The sequence below is a fragment of the Oncorhynchus masou genome, chromosome 18 (assembly GCF_036934945.1).
Source record: "Oncorhynchus masou masou isolate Uvic2021 chromosome 18, UVic_Omas_1.1, whole genome shotgun sequence".
Classification (NCBI taxonomy): domain Eukaryota; kingdom Metazoa; phylum Chordata; class Actinopteri; order Salmoniformes; family Salmonidae; genus Oncorhynchus; species Oncorhynchus masou.
Genome location: NC_088229.1, coordinates 8725686 through 8745298, shown reverse-complemented (window position 1 = coordinate 8745298; position 19613 = coordinate 8725686). Strand labels below are relative to the sequence as shown.

General features: G+C 43.9%; 2 protein-coding genes across 2 annotated transcripts in view; both read left to right on the top strand.

Moving 5' to 3' along the window:
- The first annotated feature begins 13948 nt into the window (after positions 1-13948).
- On the top strand, positions 13949-17371 carry LOC135503906 (ragulator complex protein LAMTOR5-like). The gene is made up of 4 exons (XM_064922088.1): positions 13949-14096; positions 14184-14245; positions 15844-15961; positions 16736-17371. The coding sequence occupies exons 1-4, from the start codon at positions 14062-14064 to the stop codon at positions 16794-16796; spliced, it is 276 nt and encodes a 91-aa protein (XP_064778160.1). The 5' UTR covers positions 13949-14061; the 3' UTR covers positions 16797-17371.
- A 1828-nt stretch (positions 17372-19199) lies between these two features.
- slc16a4 (solute carrier family 16 member 4) overlaps positions 19200-19613 on the top strand; it is an 85419-nt gene continuing 85005 nt past the window's right edge. The window contains exon 1 of the mRNA XM_064922087.1: positions 19200-19480. The gene's annotated coding sequence lies outside the window, so the exon portion shown is untranslated. The remainder of the gene's footprint in view (positions 19481-19613) is intronic.

Genomic DNA, 19613 nt, shown 5'->3' with positions numbered 1-19613 from the left:
CGGAGTAATAGCTGACATATGGTCCTGCTCCAGATCCATCAGGAACAAGTGCCCGTCATATCCAAGGTCCATTGTTGGTTAAGGGCTTGTATAAGTAAACATTTCACGGTAAGATCTACACCTGTTGTATTCGGCGCATGTGACAAATACAATTTGATTTGATTTTGATTTGCTCTCCTCAGAACAGACCAAGCAGTGTCTCTTCAGCACACCCCCTTCTGGGACAGAAGTCTCTGTGCAGCTTATAGATGGAAAGCTGTCACTTTGGACCCAATGTCCACTTGTCCCCTTAAGCAAAAGGAAGTGTAATCCTGCTTCGATTGTCCAGTGTTGACCAAAAATCGATCCACCAGTAACCTCTGCAGTTGCTTGATGAGATTCTGTGGGCAATCCAACACCATCAGCCAGTGCCTGAGCATTGAAGCAACCAAGTTGTTAGTGACCAGGACCTTTAAAAGGTCCAATATGCAGGAATCGATCAGCCATTTCCTGGTTGCTAAAATTCTAATAGTTTGTCTAATGTCAATTTATGTGGCAAAACAAGCAGTCATTGTGTAGAGAATCCTTGTACCATCTAAACCACTGTGAAATATATTTTCCATAACCCAAAATATTGTATTTTCAGGTGTTTGAAACTGGTATACAAAACCCGAAATGAAAAGATGCAAAATTTAAGAACGGGTAGCATAGGATTAGCACACATAGAACAGATATACCACTTCTTACACTTGATTTCATTGAGAAGGACGGATCTATAACTTACATTTCTATGTGAATTTGGTCGGGTCGCCCAAAAAAAGTCACATATTGCAGCTTTAACTAAAAGACGTCAGTGGCAACAACCATTTAGACAACTTAGCTGTAACCTTGTCCACCAGACCCGCCCAGTGTCTCTCTTAAACTCTGAGGTCCCCAAGAACACCCCCAAGGAACTCTATCCCTACTCTGCCCCACTGTAACCCCCCCCCCAGAAAGACTAGGAGACTCTTCTCTGGCCCATCCCCATAAATCAGACCCTCACTCTGCTCCCAATTCACCTTAGCTGATGCCAGTATATGCCCAGTGAAACCTCGGATTGGAGCTGCAATCCTGTTACAGCTCCAATTACAGACATAAAACCTACATAGCCTCGCTGCACTAATCCTCTTGCCTGGCTACCCAGACTTCTTGCTCCGGCCAAAATAACTCTAGTAGACAGTTTAATGAGAGCGGCTGAAGAATCCATACCAAACTCTAAATCATTCAGAAAGGGCAAGGCTGTCCCCCGGTGGTCAAGTGAGTGCCATACAGTTGTCAAGGAGAGAAACCGAGCCTTTAAAACCTTAAAATAACTCAAATAGGTTCACAGAGCTGATTGAGCATCAAAGAAAAAGAGTAATAGCAAGAATAATCAAAACGGTCAAACAGACTTATTGGAGAAAGCACTGTGACATCACACTTATTGGAGAAAGCACTGTGACATCACACTTATTGGAGAAAGCACTGTGACATCACACTTATTGGAGAAAGCACTGTGACATCACACTTATTGGAGAAAGCACTGTGACATCACACTTATTGGAGAAAGCACTGTGACATCACACTTATTGGAGAAAGCACTGTGACATCACACTTATTGGAGAAAGCACTGTGACATCACACTTATTGGAGAAAGCACTGTGACATCACACTTATTGGAGAAAGCACTGTGACATCACACTTATTGGAGAAAGCACTGTGACATCACACTTATTGGAGAAAGTTCTGTGACATCACACTTAATGGAGAAACAGGTTGGGAATGATCAGGAAAATGAATGGCCTCAATAGAAGACGGGCCATCCCGGGCACTAAAATCTGAGGAAAAGACTGCAATGCACAGATGAGGAGCAATCAGACATGTTAGTGGAGGCCTTTGCAGGTATCCACAGCAATGCATCCCTAAGCCCAGAACAAGCTAAGAAGCAGGGAGACCATGCTGGAGACGAACTGAACTACACACCAGAGGAGGATCATTAACTAGGTTAAAACACAGACCCTTTTGGATACTTAATGCTCTTTGGCTGAGATAACGAAGGCGAGTAAAGCAGCTGGCTGACCCAATATGCTATGAAATGTTTCCCGAGACCTATCAGACAATTGCATACAAATAATTATCAATATTTTTTAATATTTTTTTTATGATTATGGGAAACAGTATTATTCCCCAAAGCACTGGAAACAGCAGTCCCCATAGCTAAACCAGGAAAAGACCCAGGATCTCTCTCAACTCAAACACATATCAAGGAATGGAATGTATAGTCACAGACAGACTCGCGTATGTAACTAGATCGGACAAGACAGGTCCGGATCGGTTCTACTCTCACAACCAGCCGTGAAGTGGAGAATGGGACCGCCCAGGGAAGAGAGTGATCAACTGACATTTTCAACCTCTCCCTGCTCGAGTCCGTAATACCCACATGTTTCAAGCAGAACACCATAGTACTTGTCCCCAAGAATGCGAAGGTAACTTGCCTAAATAACTACCGCCCGTAGCCCTCACATCTGTAGCCATGAAGTGCTTTGAAAGGCTGGCCATGGCTGACATCAATACCATCATCCAGTTAATCCTAGATCCACTCCAATTTGCATACCGCACCAACAGATCCACGATTGACGCAATCTCACTGCCCTATCCCACATGGACAAAAGGAACACCTATGTGAGAATGCTGTTCATTGACGACAGCTCAGCTTTCAACAACATAGTGCCCACAAAGGACCCTGGGACTAAACACCTCCCTCTGCAACTGGAGCCTGGACTTCCTGACGGGCCGCTCCCAGGTGGTAAGGGTAGGCATCAACACATCTGCCATTCTGATCCTCAACATGGGGGCCCCTCAGGGGTGCGTCCTTAGTCTTCTCCTGTACTCCCTGTTCACCCATGACTGTGTGGCCAAGCTTGACTCCAACACCCTCATTAGGTTTGCAGAACAGTGGTAGGCCTGGTCATCAACAACGATGAGACTGCCTATAGAGAGGAGGTCAGAGACCTGTCAGTGTGGTGCCAGGACAACAACCTCTCCATCAATGTGAGCAAGACAAAGGAGCTGATTGTGGACTACAGGGAAAGGAGGGCCGAACAGGCCACCATTAACATTGACAGTTGGCCTCCAGAGTGGCACAGTGGTCTAAGGCACTGCATCACAGTTGCTAGCTGTGACACTGGAGATCCTGGTTTGAGTCCAGGCTCTGTCGCAGCCGGCCGTGACCGGGAGACCCATGAGGCGGTGCACAATTGGCCCAGTGTCGTCTGGGTTAGGTGAGGGTTTGGCCAGCAGGGATGTCCTTGTCCCATCGTGCACTAGAGACTCCTGTGGCGGGCCAGGTGCATGCACGCTGCCACAGTCACCAGGTGTACGGTGTTTCCTCCGACACGTTGGTGTGGCTGGTTTCTGGGTTAAGCGGGCGTTGTGTCAACAAGCAGTGGGTTGTGTTTTGGAGGACGCATGGCTCTCGACCTTCTCCTCTCCCGAGTCCGTAAGGGAGTTGCAGTGTTGAGACAAGACTGTCTCAGAGAGAACAGTCTATAACTTGGGTGACTGGAGTCTGACAATTTTTGGGCCTTCCTCTGACACTGCCTAGTAAATAGATCCTGGATGGCAGGGAGCTTGGCCCCAGTGATGTACTGGGCAATACGCATTACCCTCTTATAGTCGGATGCCAAGCAATTGGATACCACGATAAATGGGGAGAATAAGGGGTAAAAGTAAAAAAATATATATACTGTTTGTGAAGAATGCAACAAAGATGCAGAATCATCTGGCAATGTGCATAAAGTTCCCTCAGCGCTCAACAAGCAACCTCTGACAAATGTCCCTCTACTTCTATTCTAGGTAAAAATGATGAATCAGACACCTTATCAATAGCAACAGGTCATGGTCCTCCTGGAATCAGATGTTTTTTTGACTCAATGGAGGAACGTAGTTAGAGAAATGCTGATGAATGTCTTGGTCGAGCTGTGTATGCAACTGGTTCACCTCTGATGCTCACGGGCAATGTGTATTGGAAGAGATTTCTGAATGTTCTTCGCCCAGCATACACCCCTCCAACCAGACATGCTTTATCTACTCAGAGTTCAAGTGAAGGTCAAACAAATCATAGAGAAAGCAGACTGTGTTGCAATCATCTCTGAAGGGTGGTCGAATGTTCGTGGACAAGGAATAATTAACTACATCATCGCCACCCCTCAATCAGTATTCTACAAGAGCACAGACACAAGGGACAATAGACACACCGGTCTCTACATTGCAGATGAGCTGAAGGTAGTCATAAATGACCTTGGACCACAGAAGGTATTTGCACTGGTGACAGACAATGCTGCAAACATGAAGGCTGCTTGGTCTAAAGTGGAGTCCTACACTCACATCACACCCATTGACTGTGCTGCTCATGCATTGAATCTGCTCCTCAAGGACACCATGGCACAGAAAACAATGGATACAATCTACAAGAGAGGCAAGGAAATGGTTAGGTATGTGAAGGGTCATCAAGTTATAGCAGCAATCTACCTCACCAAGCAAAGTGAGAAGAAAAAGAGCACCACATTGAAGCTGCCCAGCAACACCCGTTGGGGTGGTGTTGTCATCATGTTTGACAGTCTCCTGGAGGGGAAGGAGTCTCTCCAAGAAATGGCCTTATCACGTCTCACTACCGTCTGCCGATGTGGACAGTCCCATCAAGAGGATCCTCCTGGATGATGTATTTTGGGAGAGAGTGGTAAGCAGCCTAAACTCCTGAAACCTATAGCAGTAGCCATTAAGGGAGACAAAGCCATCCTGTCTGATGTTCAGACTCTACTTGCAGATGTAAGAGAAGAAATCCGTGCTGCCCTGCCCACTTCACTGTTGATCCAAGCTGAGGAAACTGCAGTTCTGAAATACATCAAAAAGTGTGAAGACTTCTGCCTGAAGCGGCAGTTAGTCTAGTTGTTGGAGCATTGGACTAGTAATCGAAAAGTTGCAAGATCGAATCCCCTAGCTGACAAAGTAAAAATCTGTTGTTCTGCCCCTAAACAAGGCAGTTAACCCACTGTTCATAGACTGTCATTGTAAATAGAATTTGTTCTTAACTGACTTGCCTAGTTAAAAAAAGGTAAAATTTAAAAAAAAGCCCATACACACATGTAGGACCCCAAGTATGCTGGCAAGAGCATCCTGTCTGGTGCAGAGATCAACAAGGCCTATGGTGTCATCACTACCGCGTCTGGACACCTCGGCGTGGATGGGGGCAATGTTCTTGGCAGTCTGGCAAAGTACACTTCCAAAGCGAGGGCTTTGGGATGGAGATGCAATAAGGCAGTCATGTCAACATATCTCATCAGCCACCTGGTGGAAGGGACTTTGTGGATCTGAGGCTCTTTCCCCTGTTGCCTCCATCATCCTCCAAATCACACCAACATCAGCCACCTCAGACTGCAACTGGTCCTCGCTTGGGAACACACAGACATCAAATTATGCAACAGACGGACCAATACAAGAGTTTACAAAATGGTGGCCATCTGGGCAAATTTGAGGCTTTTTGAACCTGACAACGAGCCAACAAGGTTGGAAAGTGACAGTGAAGATGCGGCCTCAGAGTCTGATTTTCAAGAGGTGGACATTGAGGAGGTCCAGGGAGAAGACATGGAAGCCTGAGAGAAAGTCAACCAAAGCTTTAGTTTCTAGACTATCATTTTACAGATGTATGTTGAAAACATTTTTAGGAGATGCGATGGATCATTGGGGATCATTCAATATTCCCTTTCTTATGTTGTTCAGTGAAATCATCCCATGTGAAGAGTCAATTCGTAACTAAATTGTAAAAAAAAAAATTATATTGGAAGGATTTAATCATTTGCATTTATTTCTACTTATGATAAGGTTAAAGGTTTATATTTCTGTCTCCATATGATATGGTAAACATCTACATTTAAATGGTATTAATATGCATATATTTCTGTTAATTCCCATATATTCCCGTTAATTCCCACAGAAAGTTTCCACCTCTGAATATTCCCCAAAATGTTGCAACCCTAGTCCCGACTGAAGCCCAGTGACTCATCCTATGGTGTGTTGGCCATGTGACGGGAGAGTGTGCGACATGCTGACATTCTGCTGGAGGTCAAAGTCTATTTCCTTTCATGGCACTTCTTTCAAATCGCCATTCATTCCTGCTGCCAATCATCACTCCGTATTCCTGCGAGACAGTTGATGAAAAGAATCTGGTTCAACTTGGGTTAACGGTCCGTTTTCTTAGAACTTGTCAACGTGACATAATGGTTGATCTCTAAGAAACTGATAAAGACCCAACCTGCCAATGGATATGCAAGCAATGAACAAAGAATTGGTGATGAATGTATTATTATTAAATGAAGCTTCTAGGGGTTCATGTTGGGGCGGCAGGGTAGCCTAGTGGTTAGAGCGTTGGACTAGTAACCGAAAGGTTGCAAGTTCAAATCCCCAAGCTGACAAGGTACAAATCTGTCGTTCTGCCCCTGAACAGGCAGTTAACCCACTGTTCCTAGGCCGTCATTGAAAATAAGAATTTGTTCTTAACTGACCTGCCTAGTAAAATAAAATTAGTAGTTATCTAACAGGACACCGAAAAGGAAGACATTATCATAGCTTATTCAAGGTATACATCAAATGGATGGGGAGAAATATGTATATTATTTACGGTTAATCTCAATAAAATTACACTTTCTAAATAGGAAGAATGATTTGATATTTATTTTAAACCTTGCATTAGTACGTGTTGTAGGTTTCTCATTAATGCATGAATCAATGTGCGAAGTAGGGCCTCCATGAATATTGCCTTCATAAATTACATTCTATTTCCATGGTTTTATAGAGCACATTATCTGAGGGAGATTCAAACTGAATCCTGAGCGGCAGGGTAACCTAGTGGTTAGAGCAATTGGACTAGTAATCGGAAGGTTGCAAGTTCAAATCCCCGAATTTGTTCTTAACTGACTTGCCTAGTTAAATAAAGGTATAAAAAAAGAAGAGAGTTCATAACAACACAGAGAGAGAGCGAGACATTGTTGCCGTGGCCACAGCAGGAAGTTAGCTTGGACGGTCTGCTGCTTTTGTCTAGATAACAATCAACATCCCTTTTCAAATATTTGACAGACACTTCTGTTGAGCTGAATAGAGTAGATGTTTTTATAGCACCGTGATAAGGACACAGATTGGTGGTGGCTCAGACATGATCCTATCATGGAGGATATACCTAAACAGCCTGCCCATCACCTGTTGAGAGTCAAGACATCACTGTCAGATGCGAGATGGGCTTAATAAGAAATGTTTGTAAAATTACAAATATGGTGATGATTGTGTTAGAAGACTGTAGCATACACCAGGTTAATTGTTTATACAGTAAAGCATACACTGAGTATACAAAACGTTAAAAAGTCAATATTAGGAAGATGTTCCTAATTTAAAAAAAAAAAAAAAAAAAAAAAAACACCTTTATTTAACAAGGAAAGTCAGTTAAGAAAAAATTCTTATTTACAATGATGGCCTACCCTGGCCAACGCTGGCCTACCCTGGCCAACACTGGGCCAATTGGGACTCCCAATCACGGCTGGATGTGATACAGCCTGGAATCGAACCAGGGACTGTAGTGACGCCTCTTGCACTGAGATGCAGTGCCTTAGACCGCTGTGCCACTCAGAAACAAATGTTTGGTATACTCATTGTCCGTTTCATATATATGTCAAAACACTTCTTTCATGTTATGGGATTGATTTGTTGAGATGCTGAGAGGAGACTTTATAAACGTTGCAAATGCACTAAACAAGTGATGGGATTTCAGTCCTGGCCCGCAACAGGTAACCCTCAATGACTCTTGTTTTAAGTCACGTCCTCGTTAGAGGCATAGGCGTGGATCAGAAAACCAGTCAGTATCTGGTGTGACCAACATTTGCCTCATGTAGCATGACACATCTCCTTCTGATGATCAGGCTGTTGACTGTAGACTTTGGAATGTTGTACATAGCCGTCTTTGTATCTAAGACAATTGTGTAGCCTAGAGCGATTTTCTAGGTTAGCTAGCCAGCTATTGTCGCTTAAAGTAACGTAACACAATTAACCTGCTAGCTAGCCAGCTAGCCCCCGAATAGCAGCACTGTAGAAACTATTACACTCGACGGAACGACTTGATTAGTGTAGTGTCAACATCGCAGCCACTACCAGCTAGCCTACTCCAGCAGTACTGTATCATTTCAATCATTTTAGTCAATAAGATTCTTGCTACGTAAGCTTAACTTTCTGAACATTCTGTAGTCCACTTGTCATTCCAATCTCCTTTGCATTAGCGTAGCCTCTTCTGTACCCTGTTAACTATGTGTCTATCTATCCCTGTTCTCTCCTCTCTGCACAGACCATACAAACGCTCCACACCGCGTGGCCGCGGCCACCCTAATCTGGTGGTCCCAGCGCGCACGACCCACGTGGAGTTCCTGGTCTCCGGTAGCCTCTGGAACTGCCGATCTGCGGCCAACAAGGCAGAGTTCATCTCAGCCTATGCCTCCCTCCAGTCCCTCGACTTCCTGGCACTGACGGAAACATGGATCACCACAGATAACACTGCTACTCCTACTGCTCTCTCTTCGTCCGCCCACGTGTTCTCGCACACCCCGAGAGCTTCTGGTCAGCGGGGTGGTGGCACCGGGATCCTCATCTCTCCCAAGTGGTCATTCTCTCTCTCTCCCCTTACCCATCTATCTATCGCCTCCTTTGAATTCCATGCTGTCACAGTTACCAGCCCTTTCAAGCTTAACATCCTTATCATTTATCGCCCTCCAGGTTCCCTCGGAGAGTTCATCAATGAGCTTGATGCCTTGATAAGCTCCTTTCCTGAGGACGGCTCACCTCTCACAGTCCTGGGCGACTTTAACCTCCCCACGTCTACCTTTGACTCATTCCTCTCTGCCTCCTTCTTTCCACTCCTCTCCTCTTTGACCTCACCCTCTCACCTTCCCCCCTACTCACAAGGCAGGCATACGCACCTCATCTTTACTAGATGCTGTTCTTCCACTAACCTCACTGCAACTCCCCTCCAAGTCTCCGACCACTACCTTGTATCCTTTTCCCTCTCGCTCTCATCCAACACTTCCCACACTGCCCCTACTCGGATGGTATCGCGCCGTCCCAACCTTCGCTCTCTCCCCCGCTACTCTTTCCTCTTCCATCCTATCATCTCTTCCCTCTGCTCATACCTTCTCCAACCTTTCTCCTGATTCTGCCTCCTCAACCCTCCTCACTTCCCTTTCTGCATCCTTTGACTCTCTATGTCCCCTATCCTCCAGGCCGGCTCGGTCCTCCCTCCCGCTCCGTGGCTCGATGACTCATTGCGAGCTCACAGAACAGAGCTCCGGGCAGCCGAGCGGAAATGGAGGAAAACTCGCCTCCCTGCGGACCTGGCATCCTTTCACTCCCTCCTCTCTACATTTTCCTCCTCTGTCTCTGCTGCTAAAGCCACTTTCTACCACTCTAAATTCCAAGCATCTGCCTCTAACCCTAGGAAGCTCTTTGCCACCTTCTCCTCCCTCCTGAATCCTCCTCCCCCTCCCCCCTCCTCCCTCTCTGCAGATGACTTCGTCAACCATTTTGAAAAGAAGGTCGGACATCCGATCCTCGTTTGCTAAGTCAAACGACACCGCTGGTTCTGCTCACACTGCCCTACCCTGTGCTCTGACCTCTTTCTCCCCTCTCTCTCCAGATGAAATCTCACGGCCGGCCGCCCAACAACCTGCCCGCTCGACCCTATCCCCTCCTCTCTTCTCCAGACCATTTCCGGGGACCTTCTCCCTTACCTCACCTCGCTCATCAACTCATCCCTGACCGCTGGCTACGTCCCTTCCGTCTTCAAGAGAGCGAGAGTTGCACCCCTTCTGAAAAAACCTACACTCGATCCCTCCGATGTCAACAACTACAGACCAGTATCCCTTCTTTCTTTTCTCTCCAAAACTCTTGAACGTGCCGTCCTTGGCCAGCTCTCCCGCTATCTCTCTCAGAATGACCTTCTTGATCCAAATCAGTCAGGTTTCAAGACTAGTCATTCAACTGAGACTGCTCTTCTCTGCATCACGGAGGCGCTCCGCACTGCTAAAGCTAACTCTCTCTCCTCTGCTCTCATCCTTCTAGACCTATCGGCTGCCTTCGATACTGTGAACCATCAGATCCTCCTCTCCACCCTCTCCGAGTTGGGCATCTCCGGCGCGCCCACGCTTGGATTGCGTCCTACCTGACAGACCAGGTGGCGTGGCGAGAATCTGTCTCCTCGCCACGCGCTCTCACCACTGGTGTCCCCCAGGGCTCTGTTCTAGGCCCTCTCCTATTCTCGCTATACACCAAGTCACTTGGCTCTGTCATAACCTCACATGGTCTCTCCTATCATTGCTATGCAGACGACACACAATTAATCTTCTCCTTTCCCCTTCTGATGACCAGGTGGCGAATCGCATCTCTGCATGTCTGGCAGACATATCAGTGTGGATGACGGATCACCACCTCAAGCTGAACTCTCGGCAAGACGGAGCTGCTCTTCCTCCCGGGGAAGGACTGCCCGTCCATGATCTCGCCATCACGGTTGACAACTCCATTGTGTCCTCCTCCCAGAGCGCTAAGAACCTTGGCGTGATCCTGGACAACACCCTGTCGTTCTCAACCAACATCATGGCGGTGGCCCGTTCCTGTAGGTTCATGCTCTACAACATCCGCAGAGTACGACCCTGCCTCACACAGGAAGCGGCGCAGGTCCTAATCCAGGCACTTGTCATCTCCCGTCTGGATTACTGCAACTCGCTGTTGGCTGGGCTCCCTGCCTGTGCCATTAAACCCCTACAACTCATCCAGAACGCCGCAGCCCGTCTGGTGTTCAACCTTCCCAAGTTCTCTCACGTCACCCCGCTCCTCCGCCTCTCCACTGGCTTCCAGTTGAAGCTCGCATCCGCTACAAGACCATGGTGCTTGCCTACGGAGCTGTGAGGGGAACGGCACCGCAGTACCTCCAGGCTCTGATCAGGCCCTACACCAAGTCACTGCGTTCATCCACCTCTGGCCTGCTCGCCTCCCTACCATTGAGGAAGTACAGTTCCCGCTCAGCCCAGTCAAAACTGTTCGCTGCTCTGGCCCCCCAATGGTGGAACAAACTCCCTCACGACGCCAGGACAGCGGAGTCAATCACCACCTTCCGGAGACACCTGAAACCCCACCTCTTCAAGGAATACCTAGGATAGGATAAGTAATCCTTCACCCCCCCCCCCTTAATGATTTAGATGCACTATTGTAAAGTGGCTGTCCCACTGGATGTCAGAAGGTGAATTCACCAATTTGTAAGTCGCTCTGGATAAGAGCGTCTGCTAAATGACTTAAATGTAAATGTAATGTAAATGTCCCACTCCTCATCAATGGCTGTGCGAAGTTGCTGGATATTGTTGTGAATTGGAACACACTGTCGTACAAGTCGATCCAGAGCATCCCAAACGTGCTCACTGGGTGACATGTCTGAGTATGCAGGCCATGGAAGAACTGGGACATTTTCAGATTCCAGGAATTGTGTACAGATTATTGTGACATGGGGCCATGCATTATCATGCTGAAACATGTGGTGATGGTGGTGGATGAATGGCACGACAATGGGCCTCAGAATCTCGTCACTGTATCTCTGTGCATTCAAATTGCCATCGATAAAATGCAATTGTGTTTGTTGTCTGTAGCTTATACCTGCCCATACCATAACGCCACCATGGGGCACTCTGCTCACAACGTTGACATCAGCAAATCGCTCGCCAACAAGACGCCACACACGTTGTCTGTGGTTGTGAGGCCGGTTAGACGTCCTGACAACTTCTCTAAAACGACGTTGGAGGCGGCTTTTGGTAGAGAAATTCACATTCAATTCTGCACATTTTAGAGTGGCCTTTTATTGTCCCCAGCACAAGGTGCACTTGTGTAATGATCATGCTGTTTAATCAGCTTCTTAATAGGCCACACCTGTCAGGTGGATGGATTATCTTGGCAAAGGAGAAATGCTTACTAACAGGGATGTGACTGGATATGTTAGAGATGCAATCTAACTTTGTTGCCTAACATAAAGCCCTGGTTGGTTTAAAACTTGCACTGAATACGATCGATTGGTTTCCCGCCTATACATATCTGGACATTTGGATTGAGAAGGATTAAAATGGTTAAAAAAAACATACAGGTTAAAAAACTAAGATTAAAAATATATATATCGTACCTCTCCCTAAATAGTAGGAAGCAGATTGTACAGTCCTGCCAGTTCTTGACTATGGTGTCACCATTTACCAGATTGCAGCAGCCACTACTCTTAACCCTTTGGATGCTGTCTACCATATCGTGCTTTGCTTTATCACAGGTGACTGTTTTAATATTCACCACTGCATCCTGTATCAAAAGGTTGGCTGGTCCTCATTAAAGTCCCGTAGACTTCACTATTCCCTTTCTGGTTTACAAAGCTCTACTACACAAGCTTCCAACTTACTTAGCTTCGTTGTTAAAATATGAAAAACATGAGGTACCAAACCCGTTCACAAGGTTGGTTAACTCTTAAGGTTCCTCGGGTTTCCAAACTAGGGAAGTCCTGTTTTAGTTTTAAAGCCCCTCATTGCTGGAACCAACTACAAAATACATTACAATTGGATGTTCTGGTGCCGCTCGGGCAATTTAAAATATTGATTGGGAACCTTCTTATTGAGGACTGAAAATTGTTTTTCTTGAATATTTATGTTGTGCTATATTTTACTGGTTTTATATTGTATTTTATTTTTGAAATTGTATATGCAGGACTCCCTTGTGAAAGAGACCCTGGTCTCAATGCTGACTCCTGCTTAAATAGTGGTAAAATGTAGTGTAAATTAAATCTGTTATGTAGGCTGCAGTCAATCCATCAGGGTGGTTGATGGCACTGCAATCCCAGAGTGCTCTTCTCGTTTTGCTTACTGTAGCTAAATGCACAGTGGCAGCCAGGCTGTGATTCAAGTTGGGACATCCACAGTAAGCTATTTATAGAAAAGGGTCAAATATTAGTTTGGAATCATTTCCACCAGGTGAATCACTCTGGGATGCCCATTTTGTTTATTTATCACTCACTAGATCAGGGGTATACAACCTTAGGTCTGCGGTACTCTAGGAGGGGGGGTCGCTATTTGTATTTATTTATTTAAAATGGGAAATGTTTGTATTTTTTCTATGTTTTTATGAATATCGATAGCAGAATAAATGCATTTTGAATGGCATACTTACAGTATAAAAAGATGAAAGAATATAGTTTAAAGAAGATATTCTAAACTATTTCACTCATTGTAGCTAATTACACTCACTGGCCTACCAGTAGAGGGGAAAAAATGCTACTGGTCAGCTTTCTTGTCTTGGGACATACATTTTTACCAACACATGGATAACCTTTGTTTAACCAGATAAACAGCTGCTATTTGCAAAAATGCATTTGGATTTATCTTTCCAACAACAGGCTATGTTAGAGTTTACACTTCCTCTTCCAATTATAAATGTGGAGACTACCAAATCTATACACTTTTTAAAATGTTCATTATGTCTACTTTTCCTTGACACCACCATTCACCTGATAATAAGACAAGACATGTGATCAACATGTTTCTTGCTAAAATGAGGAGGGTCCCTGTGTCACCAGTTTTCCTGGGTTGTGGTCCCTAAGCAAGAAAAGCTTGAAGCTCCCTGGCCTATTTGGTAAAGGATAGCCACTTACCAAAAATATAGTACATTGTTGACACTGTACATCTATTGCTTTTGGGAGAAAAAACAACAACTGTTATTACGTTGCTTTTACCACCGATGTCTGTTTAAATGTTATAACATTGTGTTATTTCTCCCCCTCCTTTCCCATTACAGAAAAACTAGAAGGAATCGCGGTTGGTGTAATTTTGCCTTCGCGCGTTTCCGTAGGAATGCGTATCACGTGAGTTCGAGAAAAAGTCAGGAAGCAGACAATCACAAACAATTTCTTGCAAAATATCAAATGTATTAACTGCAGTTAACGCGATTTAGGCTTTTGTTATCATGGAGTCGACCCTCGAGCTACATCTTGATGATACGTAAGTGATTATCTGATCGAGACTCGTGCAAAACCGTTACATTTTGTGTAAACATTCCTGAAACTTGTATCCATGTCGTTTTGATAGCATGAAAAATCCAGCCATTATCGGAGTTCTCTGCACCGACCAACAGGGACATATTCTAGGCTGTAAGTAAAATACCAATTTCTTGTTATTTTCAATTCTTATCTTATTATTCAGCAGGCAAACATTTGACTGACGGTGTTTGAAAAGTGTGAAAATATCCCCTTGAAATGGCAGTAGCTAACGTTACAAATATTAGATAATGCAATAAGTAAAATGAATGGTAGCTATAGCCCAAGCTTGTTCTTTGGTAGGGGGTAAATCCATTTGAATTCAATCACTTTTTGACAGCACCCCTCTTTGTATGGAACGAAACCTTCCATACATATTTTACCATTGTAGAATTGCTAATAAAAAGTGACATTTTGTACCCAAATAACAAAACATTGAAGAGAGCACTGTGTACAAAGTAGACCTATTTTTGCATAGCCCAATAATGTACTCCTAAAGATGTGTAGGCGAGCAAAACATTACTCCTTAAAAGTAGACTCAGCGACATGAAATAGATGCAGAAAGTAAACCGCACAGTGTGGTAATTTCCACAACTAGGTGTGCGTGGCCCAACTTCTCCTCTATATGTTGGTGACCTGACAGCCACGCTGTGAACCAAGTCATGCATCTCATTCATCTCAATATTTACTCGTTGTAACGTCATCTCGTGACGTCTACCTTGGATCCTATGTTCTTTTCAGAGCTAGACTGGCTCTGGCAGCCTAAATATCCAAATACTCCCATCTAAACGTGAATCAATTCTCAATAGTGATACTGTTCAATAAACATAAAGCCCTTTTTAATACCACGTCAGAAATAATTTCACAAATGCAAAATACACACTTACTGTTTTAACCGGGTTTATCACAGTTGCAGCCGACTATATTTTTCTATTCCAACACGTTTCTGGTGGCATTCTTCCGTTAAACACACACGTGTCAGGTGCATGCTATAGCTCATTAGCACACAGGTGGTCGCCTCTCTTCTGTCGGTCTTCCGTAAGCATATGCCGTAACATGGAGATATGGCCGTGTGGGAACACTAGCCCTATAAAGGTGTGTAGTAATTGAACATTTAGTTTAAAAATATATATTTCTCGCAGATATGTTCCTTTTATGTTTTGAAAAACCACACCGACAAGCGATGCGTGTTCACGTTTAGACCGAGCGTCAGGTTGATTAACAAAGGCCATCTGGGAAGAAGACGCCTTCTAGCATAGGCCCTAAAGGTAGTTAGTGTCTGTCAATGGGGTAACCCCACCATACCACGAGACATGTCTTTATCACTGGAAAAGGGGAAACGGTTGAGATTTATATAATTTAAACGTTTATAAACAGGGTTGTCGAACTATTTCATTTTTTTTACACAATTTTTTTTGTAAACATGTCATTTAAAAAAAACCTTAAATGTAAATTATCTAAAAACATGTCAAATCCCCCCCCAAAATTGTTCATATTCGCATATTCGTTGAAGCTTAGACCCTATTTTTACATCATCTGAGGTTTTTGTGTTATTCCCACCATTGGTTGAGACATGCTATTGAATACAGGGCCTAGCTAATGTATCAGGCCCCCTTTTGATACAAGTGAACTTACCACAAGATCAGCCTACATTTTGCTCTGTTCTTCCATATGACTGAATCCGAGTCTACTTTGTCTTGTGTTTATTTCAGGTCGTGGCTCTCTGTCTGATGAGCATGGTGGAGTGGTGTCTGTACTGGCCAGACAGGTAGCCTCTCTCACCAAAGACCCTACAGACATCCCCACAGTGTGTCTGGAGTCAGATTCAGGGTGAGGAACCACATCCAATCAGGAGTCAATATTAGGGGCGAGTTCCTTTTGGTGCTCCGGGTTGGTAGAGATTTCAAAATGAACTCACCTTAGTTATATAACCAGTTTAACTGGTCCATTTACTATTTACAAATATAGTTTTTAGCACCTTCCTCTTTGCCACTTGTATGGATCGTAAACTATTGGATAGATAATGAGGCAAAGTCTGCCCAGCCTTTCCATCAGAGGGAAAGGCCTGACATATTATCATGTTGCTGATACCTTTGCAAGTTTTTCCACATCTACATGGCGGGCATAGGTAGGAACTAGGGGTGGATTTGGGACTCGACTGGGAGCTTATCTGCAAAGTGCATTCATGTCTTGTTGTCTAGTTAGGTTTTCTTTGACTGTGCTGCCACCTTGTGGACATCATAGGTGTGTGCACAGCTTCATATAGTTCCCTGAACGTCACCTTTACATTGCACTGTGCATATCTGAGCAGTCAAAACAACTCATTTGAAACTATGTTCAAGACATAGGCGTAAAACACTGATCCTCAGTGGGCAACATGCTGTATTTATAATGATGGACAGTTTAAATGGGAAAAGATCATATGGCAGCATCCTGTGGATGCAAATTACAGCATGACATGCTGCCTATGGTATTTAATGGCATGTCGAGCAGAGCCAGAGTTGGTCAGTTTCTGCTGATCAAGGAACAGTTTTGTAGTTTAGTAATGTCTTGATTGAAATGCAATTGATTGGCCACGGGCCATATTGTTTGTTTTTCCCACAGGAATATTCTAGTGAGAGCACATGGAACTGTCACAGTAGCTGTTCATAAGATGTCGTCATGAAGTCGGCTGATGAAGATGGAGGAGTCTGTTTCTGTTTGTAAAGCTGTTTGTTCACTAACGCTAAATAATCCCACACAATACTGCCCTACCAAGCAAAAAGGCAGTAACTGCTTGGAACTGAGAAAAATTGCTTTTATTTACCTTGGTTTTTGCAGTTACTGCAAACATAACCCCCATTTCCTCCAACACACAATACAATGGAGGCAGGATACTTGTCTACATGATTAAGCATGTACTTAATGTAGCAAAAATTACATCAACTCATTTTTGACCAAATGAGCAGTTACTGCCGTTTTGCTTGTGAGGGCAGAATACATTATCTGGATCTAGGAGGTCACATGCAGGTGTTAGAAGATTCCATTTCTTCAACTGTCTGTTTGGCCACGAGTCATATTTAAAAGTCGACTCCATACTATTTGAGTTATGTTTTGTGTAAGTTAATAGGTCTGATTAGTTTTTGTATCAATATTTGTTGACCTGGCAATTACTTTTGGGACATTTTTAATCTGCAATCATGTCTGATTTCAAATTCCTGTAGAGATATTGTATTCATATTAAAAGCAATGTAACATCAATATGCAATTTTTCACTTTTGTCATGGTGTCTGTTCTGTAGTAAAAAAGCATACTGCCACGTCAGGGGAACTTAGTTATGTCACACTGTACTGGCTGGACCGAGATCCTAGTTTTTAGTGCAATTGTGAAGTATGCCAAATGAAGGTACCACTTGTTAGGATACTGGGCAGATGAAGATTGAGTCCTCATCACAGTTCACTCTCTTAAGTGCTGTCTGTTTTCAAATGAGTGGTGTGACACATTTCCCTCTTGTGGGATGAGTAAGTAAACTTGACCTACAAGCCTACAGGAGTTGAACATTTAGTCTGGGCCACTACCATTACAGCCTGAAGGTTACCAATAATCAAAATCAAATCACATTTTATTGGTCACATACACATATTTAGCTGATGTTATTGCAGGTGTAGTGAAATGCTTGTGTTTCTAGCTCCAACAGTGTAGTAATATCTAAAAACTCAAACAATACAAACAAATCTGAAAGTAAAATAATGGAATTCAGAAATATATAAATGTTAGATCGAGTGATGTCGGAGTGTCATTGACTAAAATCCAGTAGAATAGAATACAGTATATACATATGAGATGAGTAAAGCAGTATGTAAACACTTAAAGTGACTAGTGATTCCATGTCTATGTATACAGGGCAGCAGGGTTGCGTAACGGGGTGGAAGCCGGCTAGTGATGGCTGTTTAACAGTCTGATGGCCTTGGGATAAAAGCTGTTTTTTTCAACGGCACCCTATTCCCAATTAACTATAGTTAAGTAATTAGTGCATTAAATGGAGAATAGGGTGCTATTTGGGACTCATTTGCAATCCGTGTGTTCATGACCATGGCAGAGACAGACACCAGGACTTAATTTGTTGGCTGACAAACATAATGATGACGACAACGAACCTATATTTGTTGTAAAGTGCTCACTCAAGTGTGTAACATGTATCACAGCCCCCTCCCCCAGTTTGATCTATGTATATTCCGAAAATGTTTATTTTAGTGATGAGTTAACTCACAGATATGGAATTTAGCAATCAGTGCTCCCTTGTATGAGCCTCTGAGTGTGATTTATGTATTGTTCAGCTGCTCTCTCTCTTTCCCTCCCTCACCTTTCTCGTTTAATTGTTATGCGTGTTTTACGTTTGTGAATATTCACAGTTCACGTCTCAACAGGTGCCCATGCTTCCAGCGAATGCATTTCCAGTTCAATGCATTTATTTCTAGGGCGTTTCAGGTAGATAAACTTTAACTGAAATATGGATTAATCTTCTAACCTCCATTTCAAGTCTTTTATTTTCTCCTTTAGATGGTTCAGGATTTCTCTTAGCAAGCGCGTCCTGCAGAGGTAATTCTGTGTAAATAATAGGCCTAGGTGTGGTAGGAGGTATTCGTGTCAAAACCTAGAAAAGTTATATTTTTATACCATTATATCATCTCTCATTATTACACAATTTGAGTTCAGGTCACACAGATAAGATCTTGCGCTAATGTTTCTCTGCAGTGGATGGGATGTCCCGTTAGCTGCAGAGAACACTGCAGTCAGCGATTCCGCCTGGGCTGGCTGGCTGCCTGTCAACCTGCAGAAAGACTCACCCCCATCTCCGACTCTGTAATGGTTCTCAGCTAATAGCCTAGCTCTACATGAACCTACTGGCCAAGTTTTTAGCATTATGTTTTGACAGCAGAGCAGACGTTGTTTTTCTACGTTGGGAGGTTTTCAGAGAGAGCTCCACGTTTCAATCACGTGTCAGTCCCTGTGGAGGGCGGCTTTGGTTCACGCGACCTCTCTCTCACTTCATCGCCAATTTGCTGTTGACTGTTGAGGTGGGTGGAGTTTGAGTCGCAACTCAGAGGACGGAATTCAAACGTTGAGCTAAAGTTATTATGGCGACTTCACCCTCAGTGCCATCATGTGAACGGGTCCTGTTCTGTAGAATTATATGCAAAGGAAACTTCTCCAAGTAGGCCTCCTTTCAAGTGCACTATCAAAAGGATGGATCGCGCACCTCAAGTGTAGGAATCTCCATCTCCTCGAGCGCAGAACACCACATTTGTTATTTACTGTTCCTATGTAAAATCAAGAGGGAAATTGGTCAGAATCTTATTGAAAATTAAGGTATGTATATAAGTATACTAAATAGACTGTATTTCAGTCATAATTAATCAATAGTTATTGTTCTAGACAAGTGTTTTTGCAGTTATGTATTTATTTTTTATAGGGTTTTAGTGATATGCTTTAACATATGTAT

Excerpts from the sequence above, each read along its gene's own strand:
- LOC135503906 (XM_064922088.1), top strand. The coding sequence starts at position 14,062 with ATGGAGTCGACCCTCGAGCTACATCTTGATGATAC. Across the intron at positions 14,097-14,183 it reads GAGCTACATCTTGATGATAC|CATGAAAAATCCAGCCATTA; the intron begins GTAAGTGATTAT and ends TCGTTTTGATAG. Across the intron at positions 14,246-15,843 it reads ACAGGGACATATTCTAGGCT|GTCGTGGCTCTCTGTCTGAT; the intron begins GTAAGTAAAATA and ends TGTTTATTTCAG.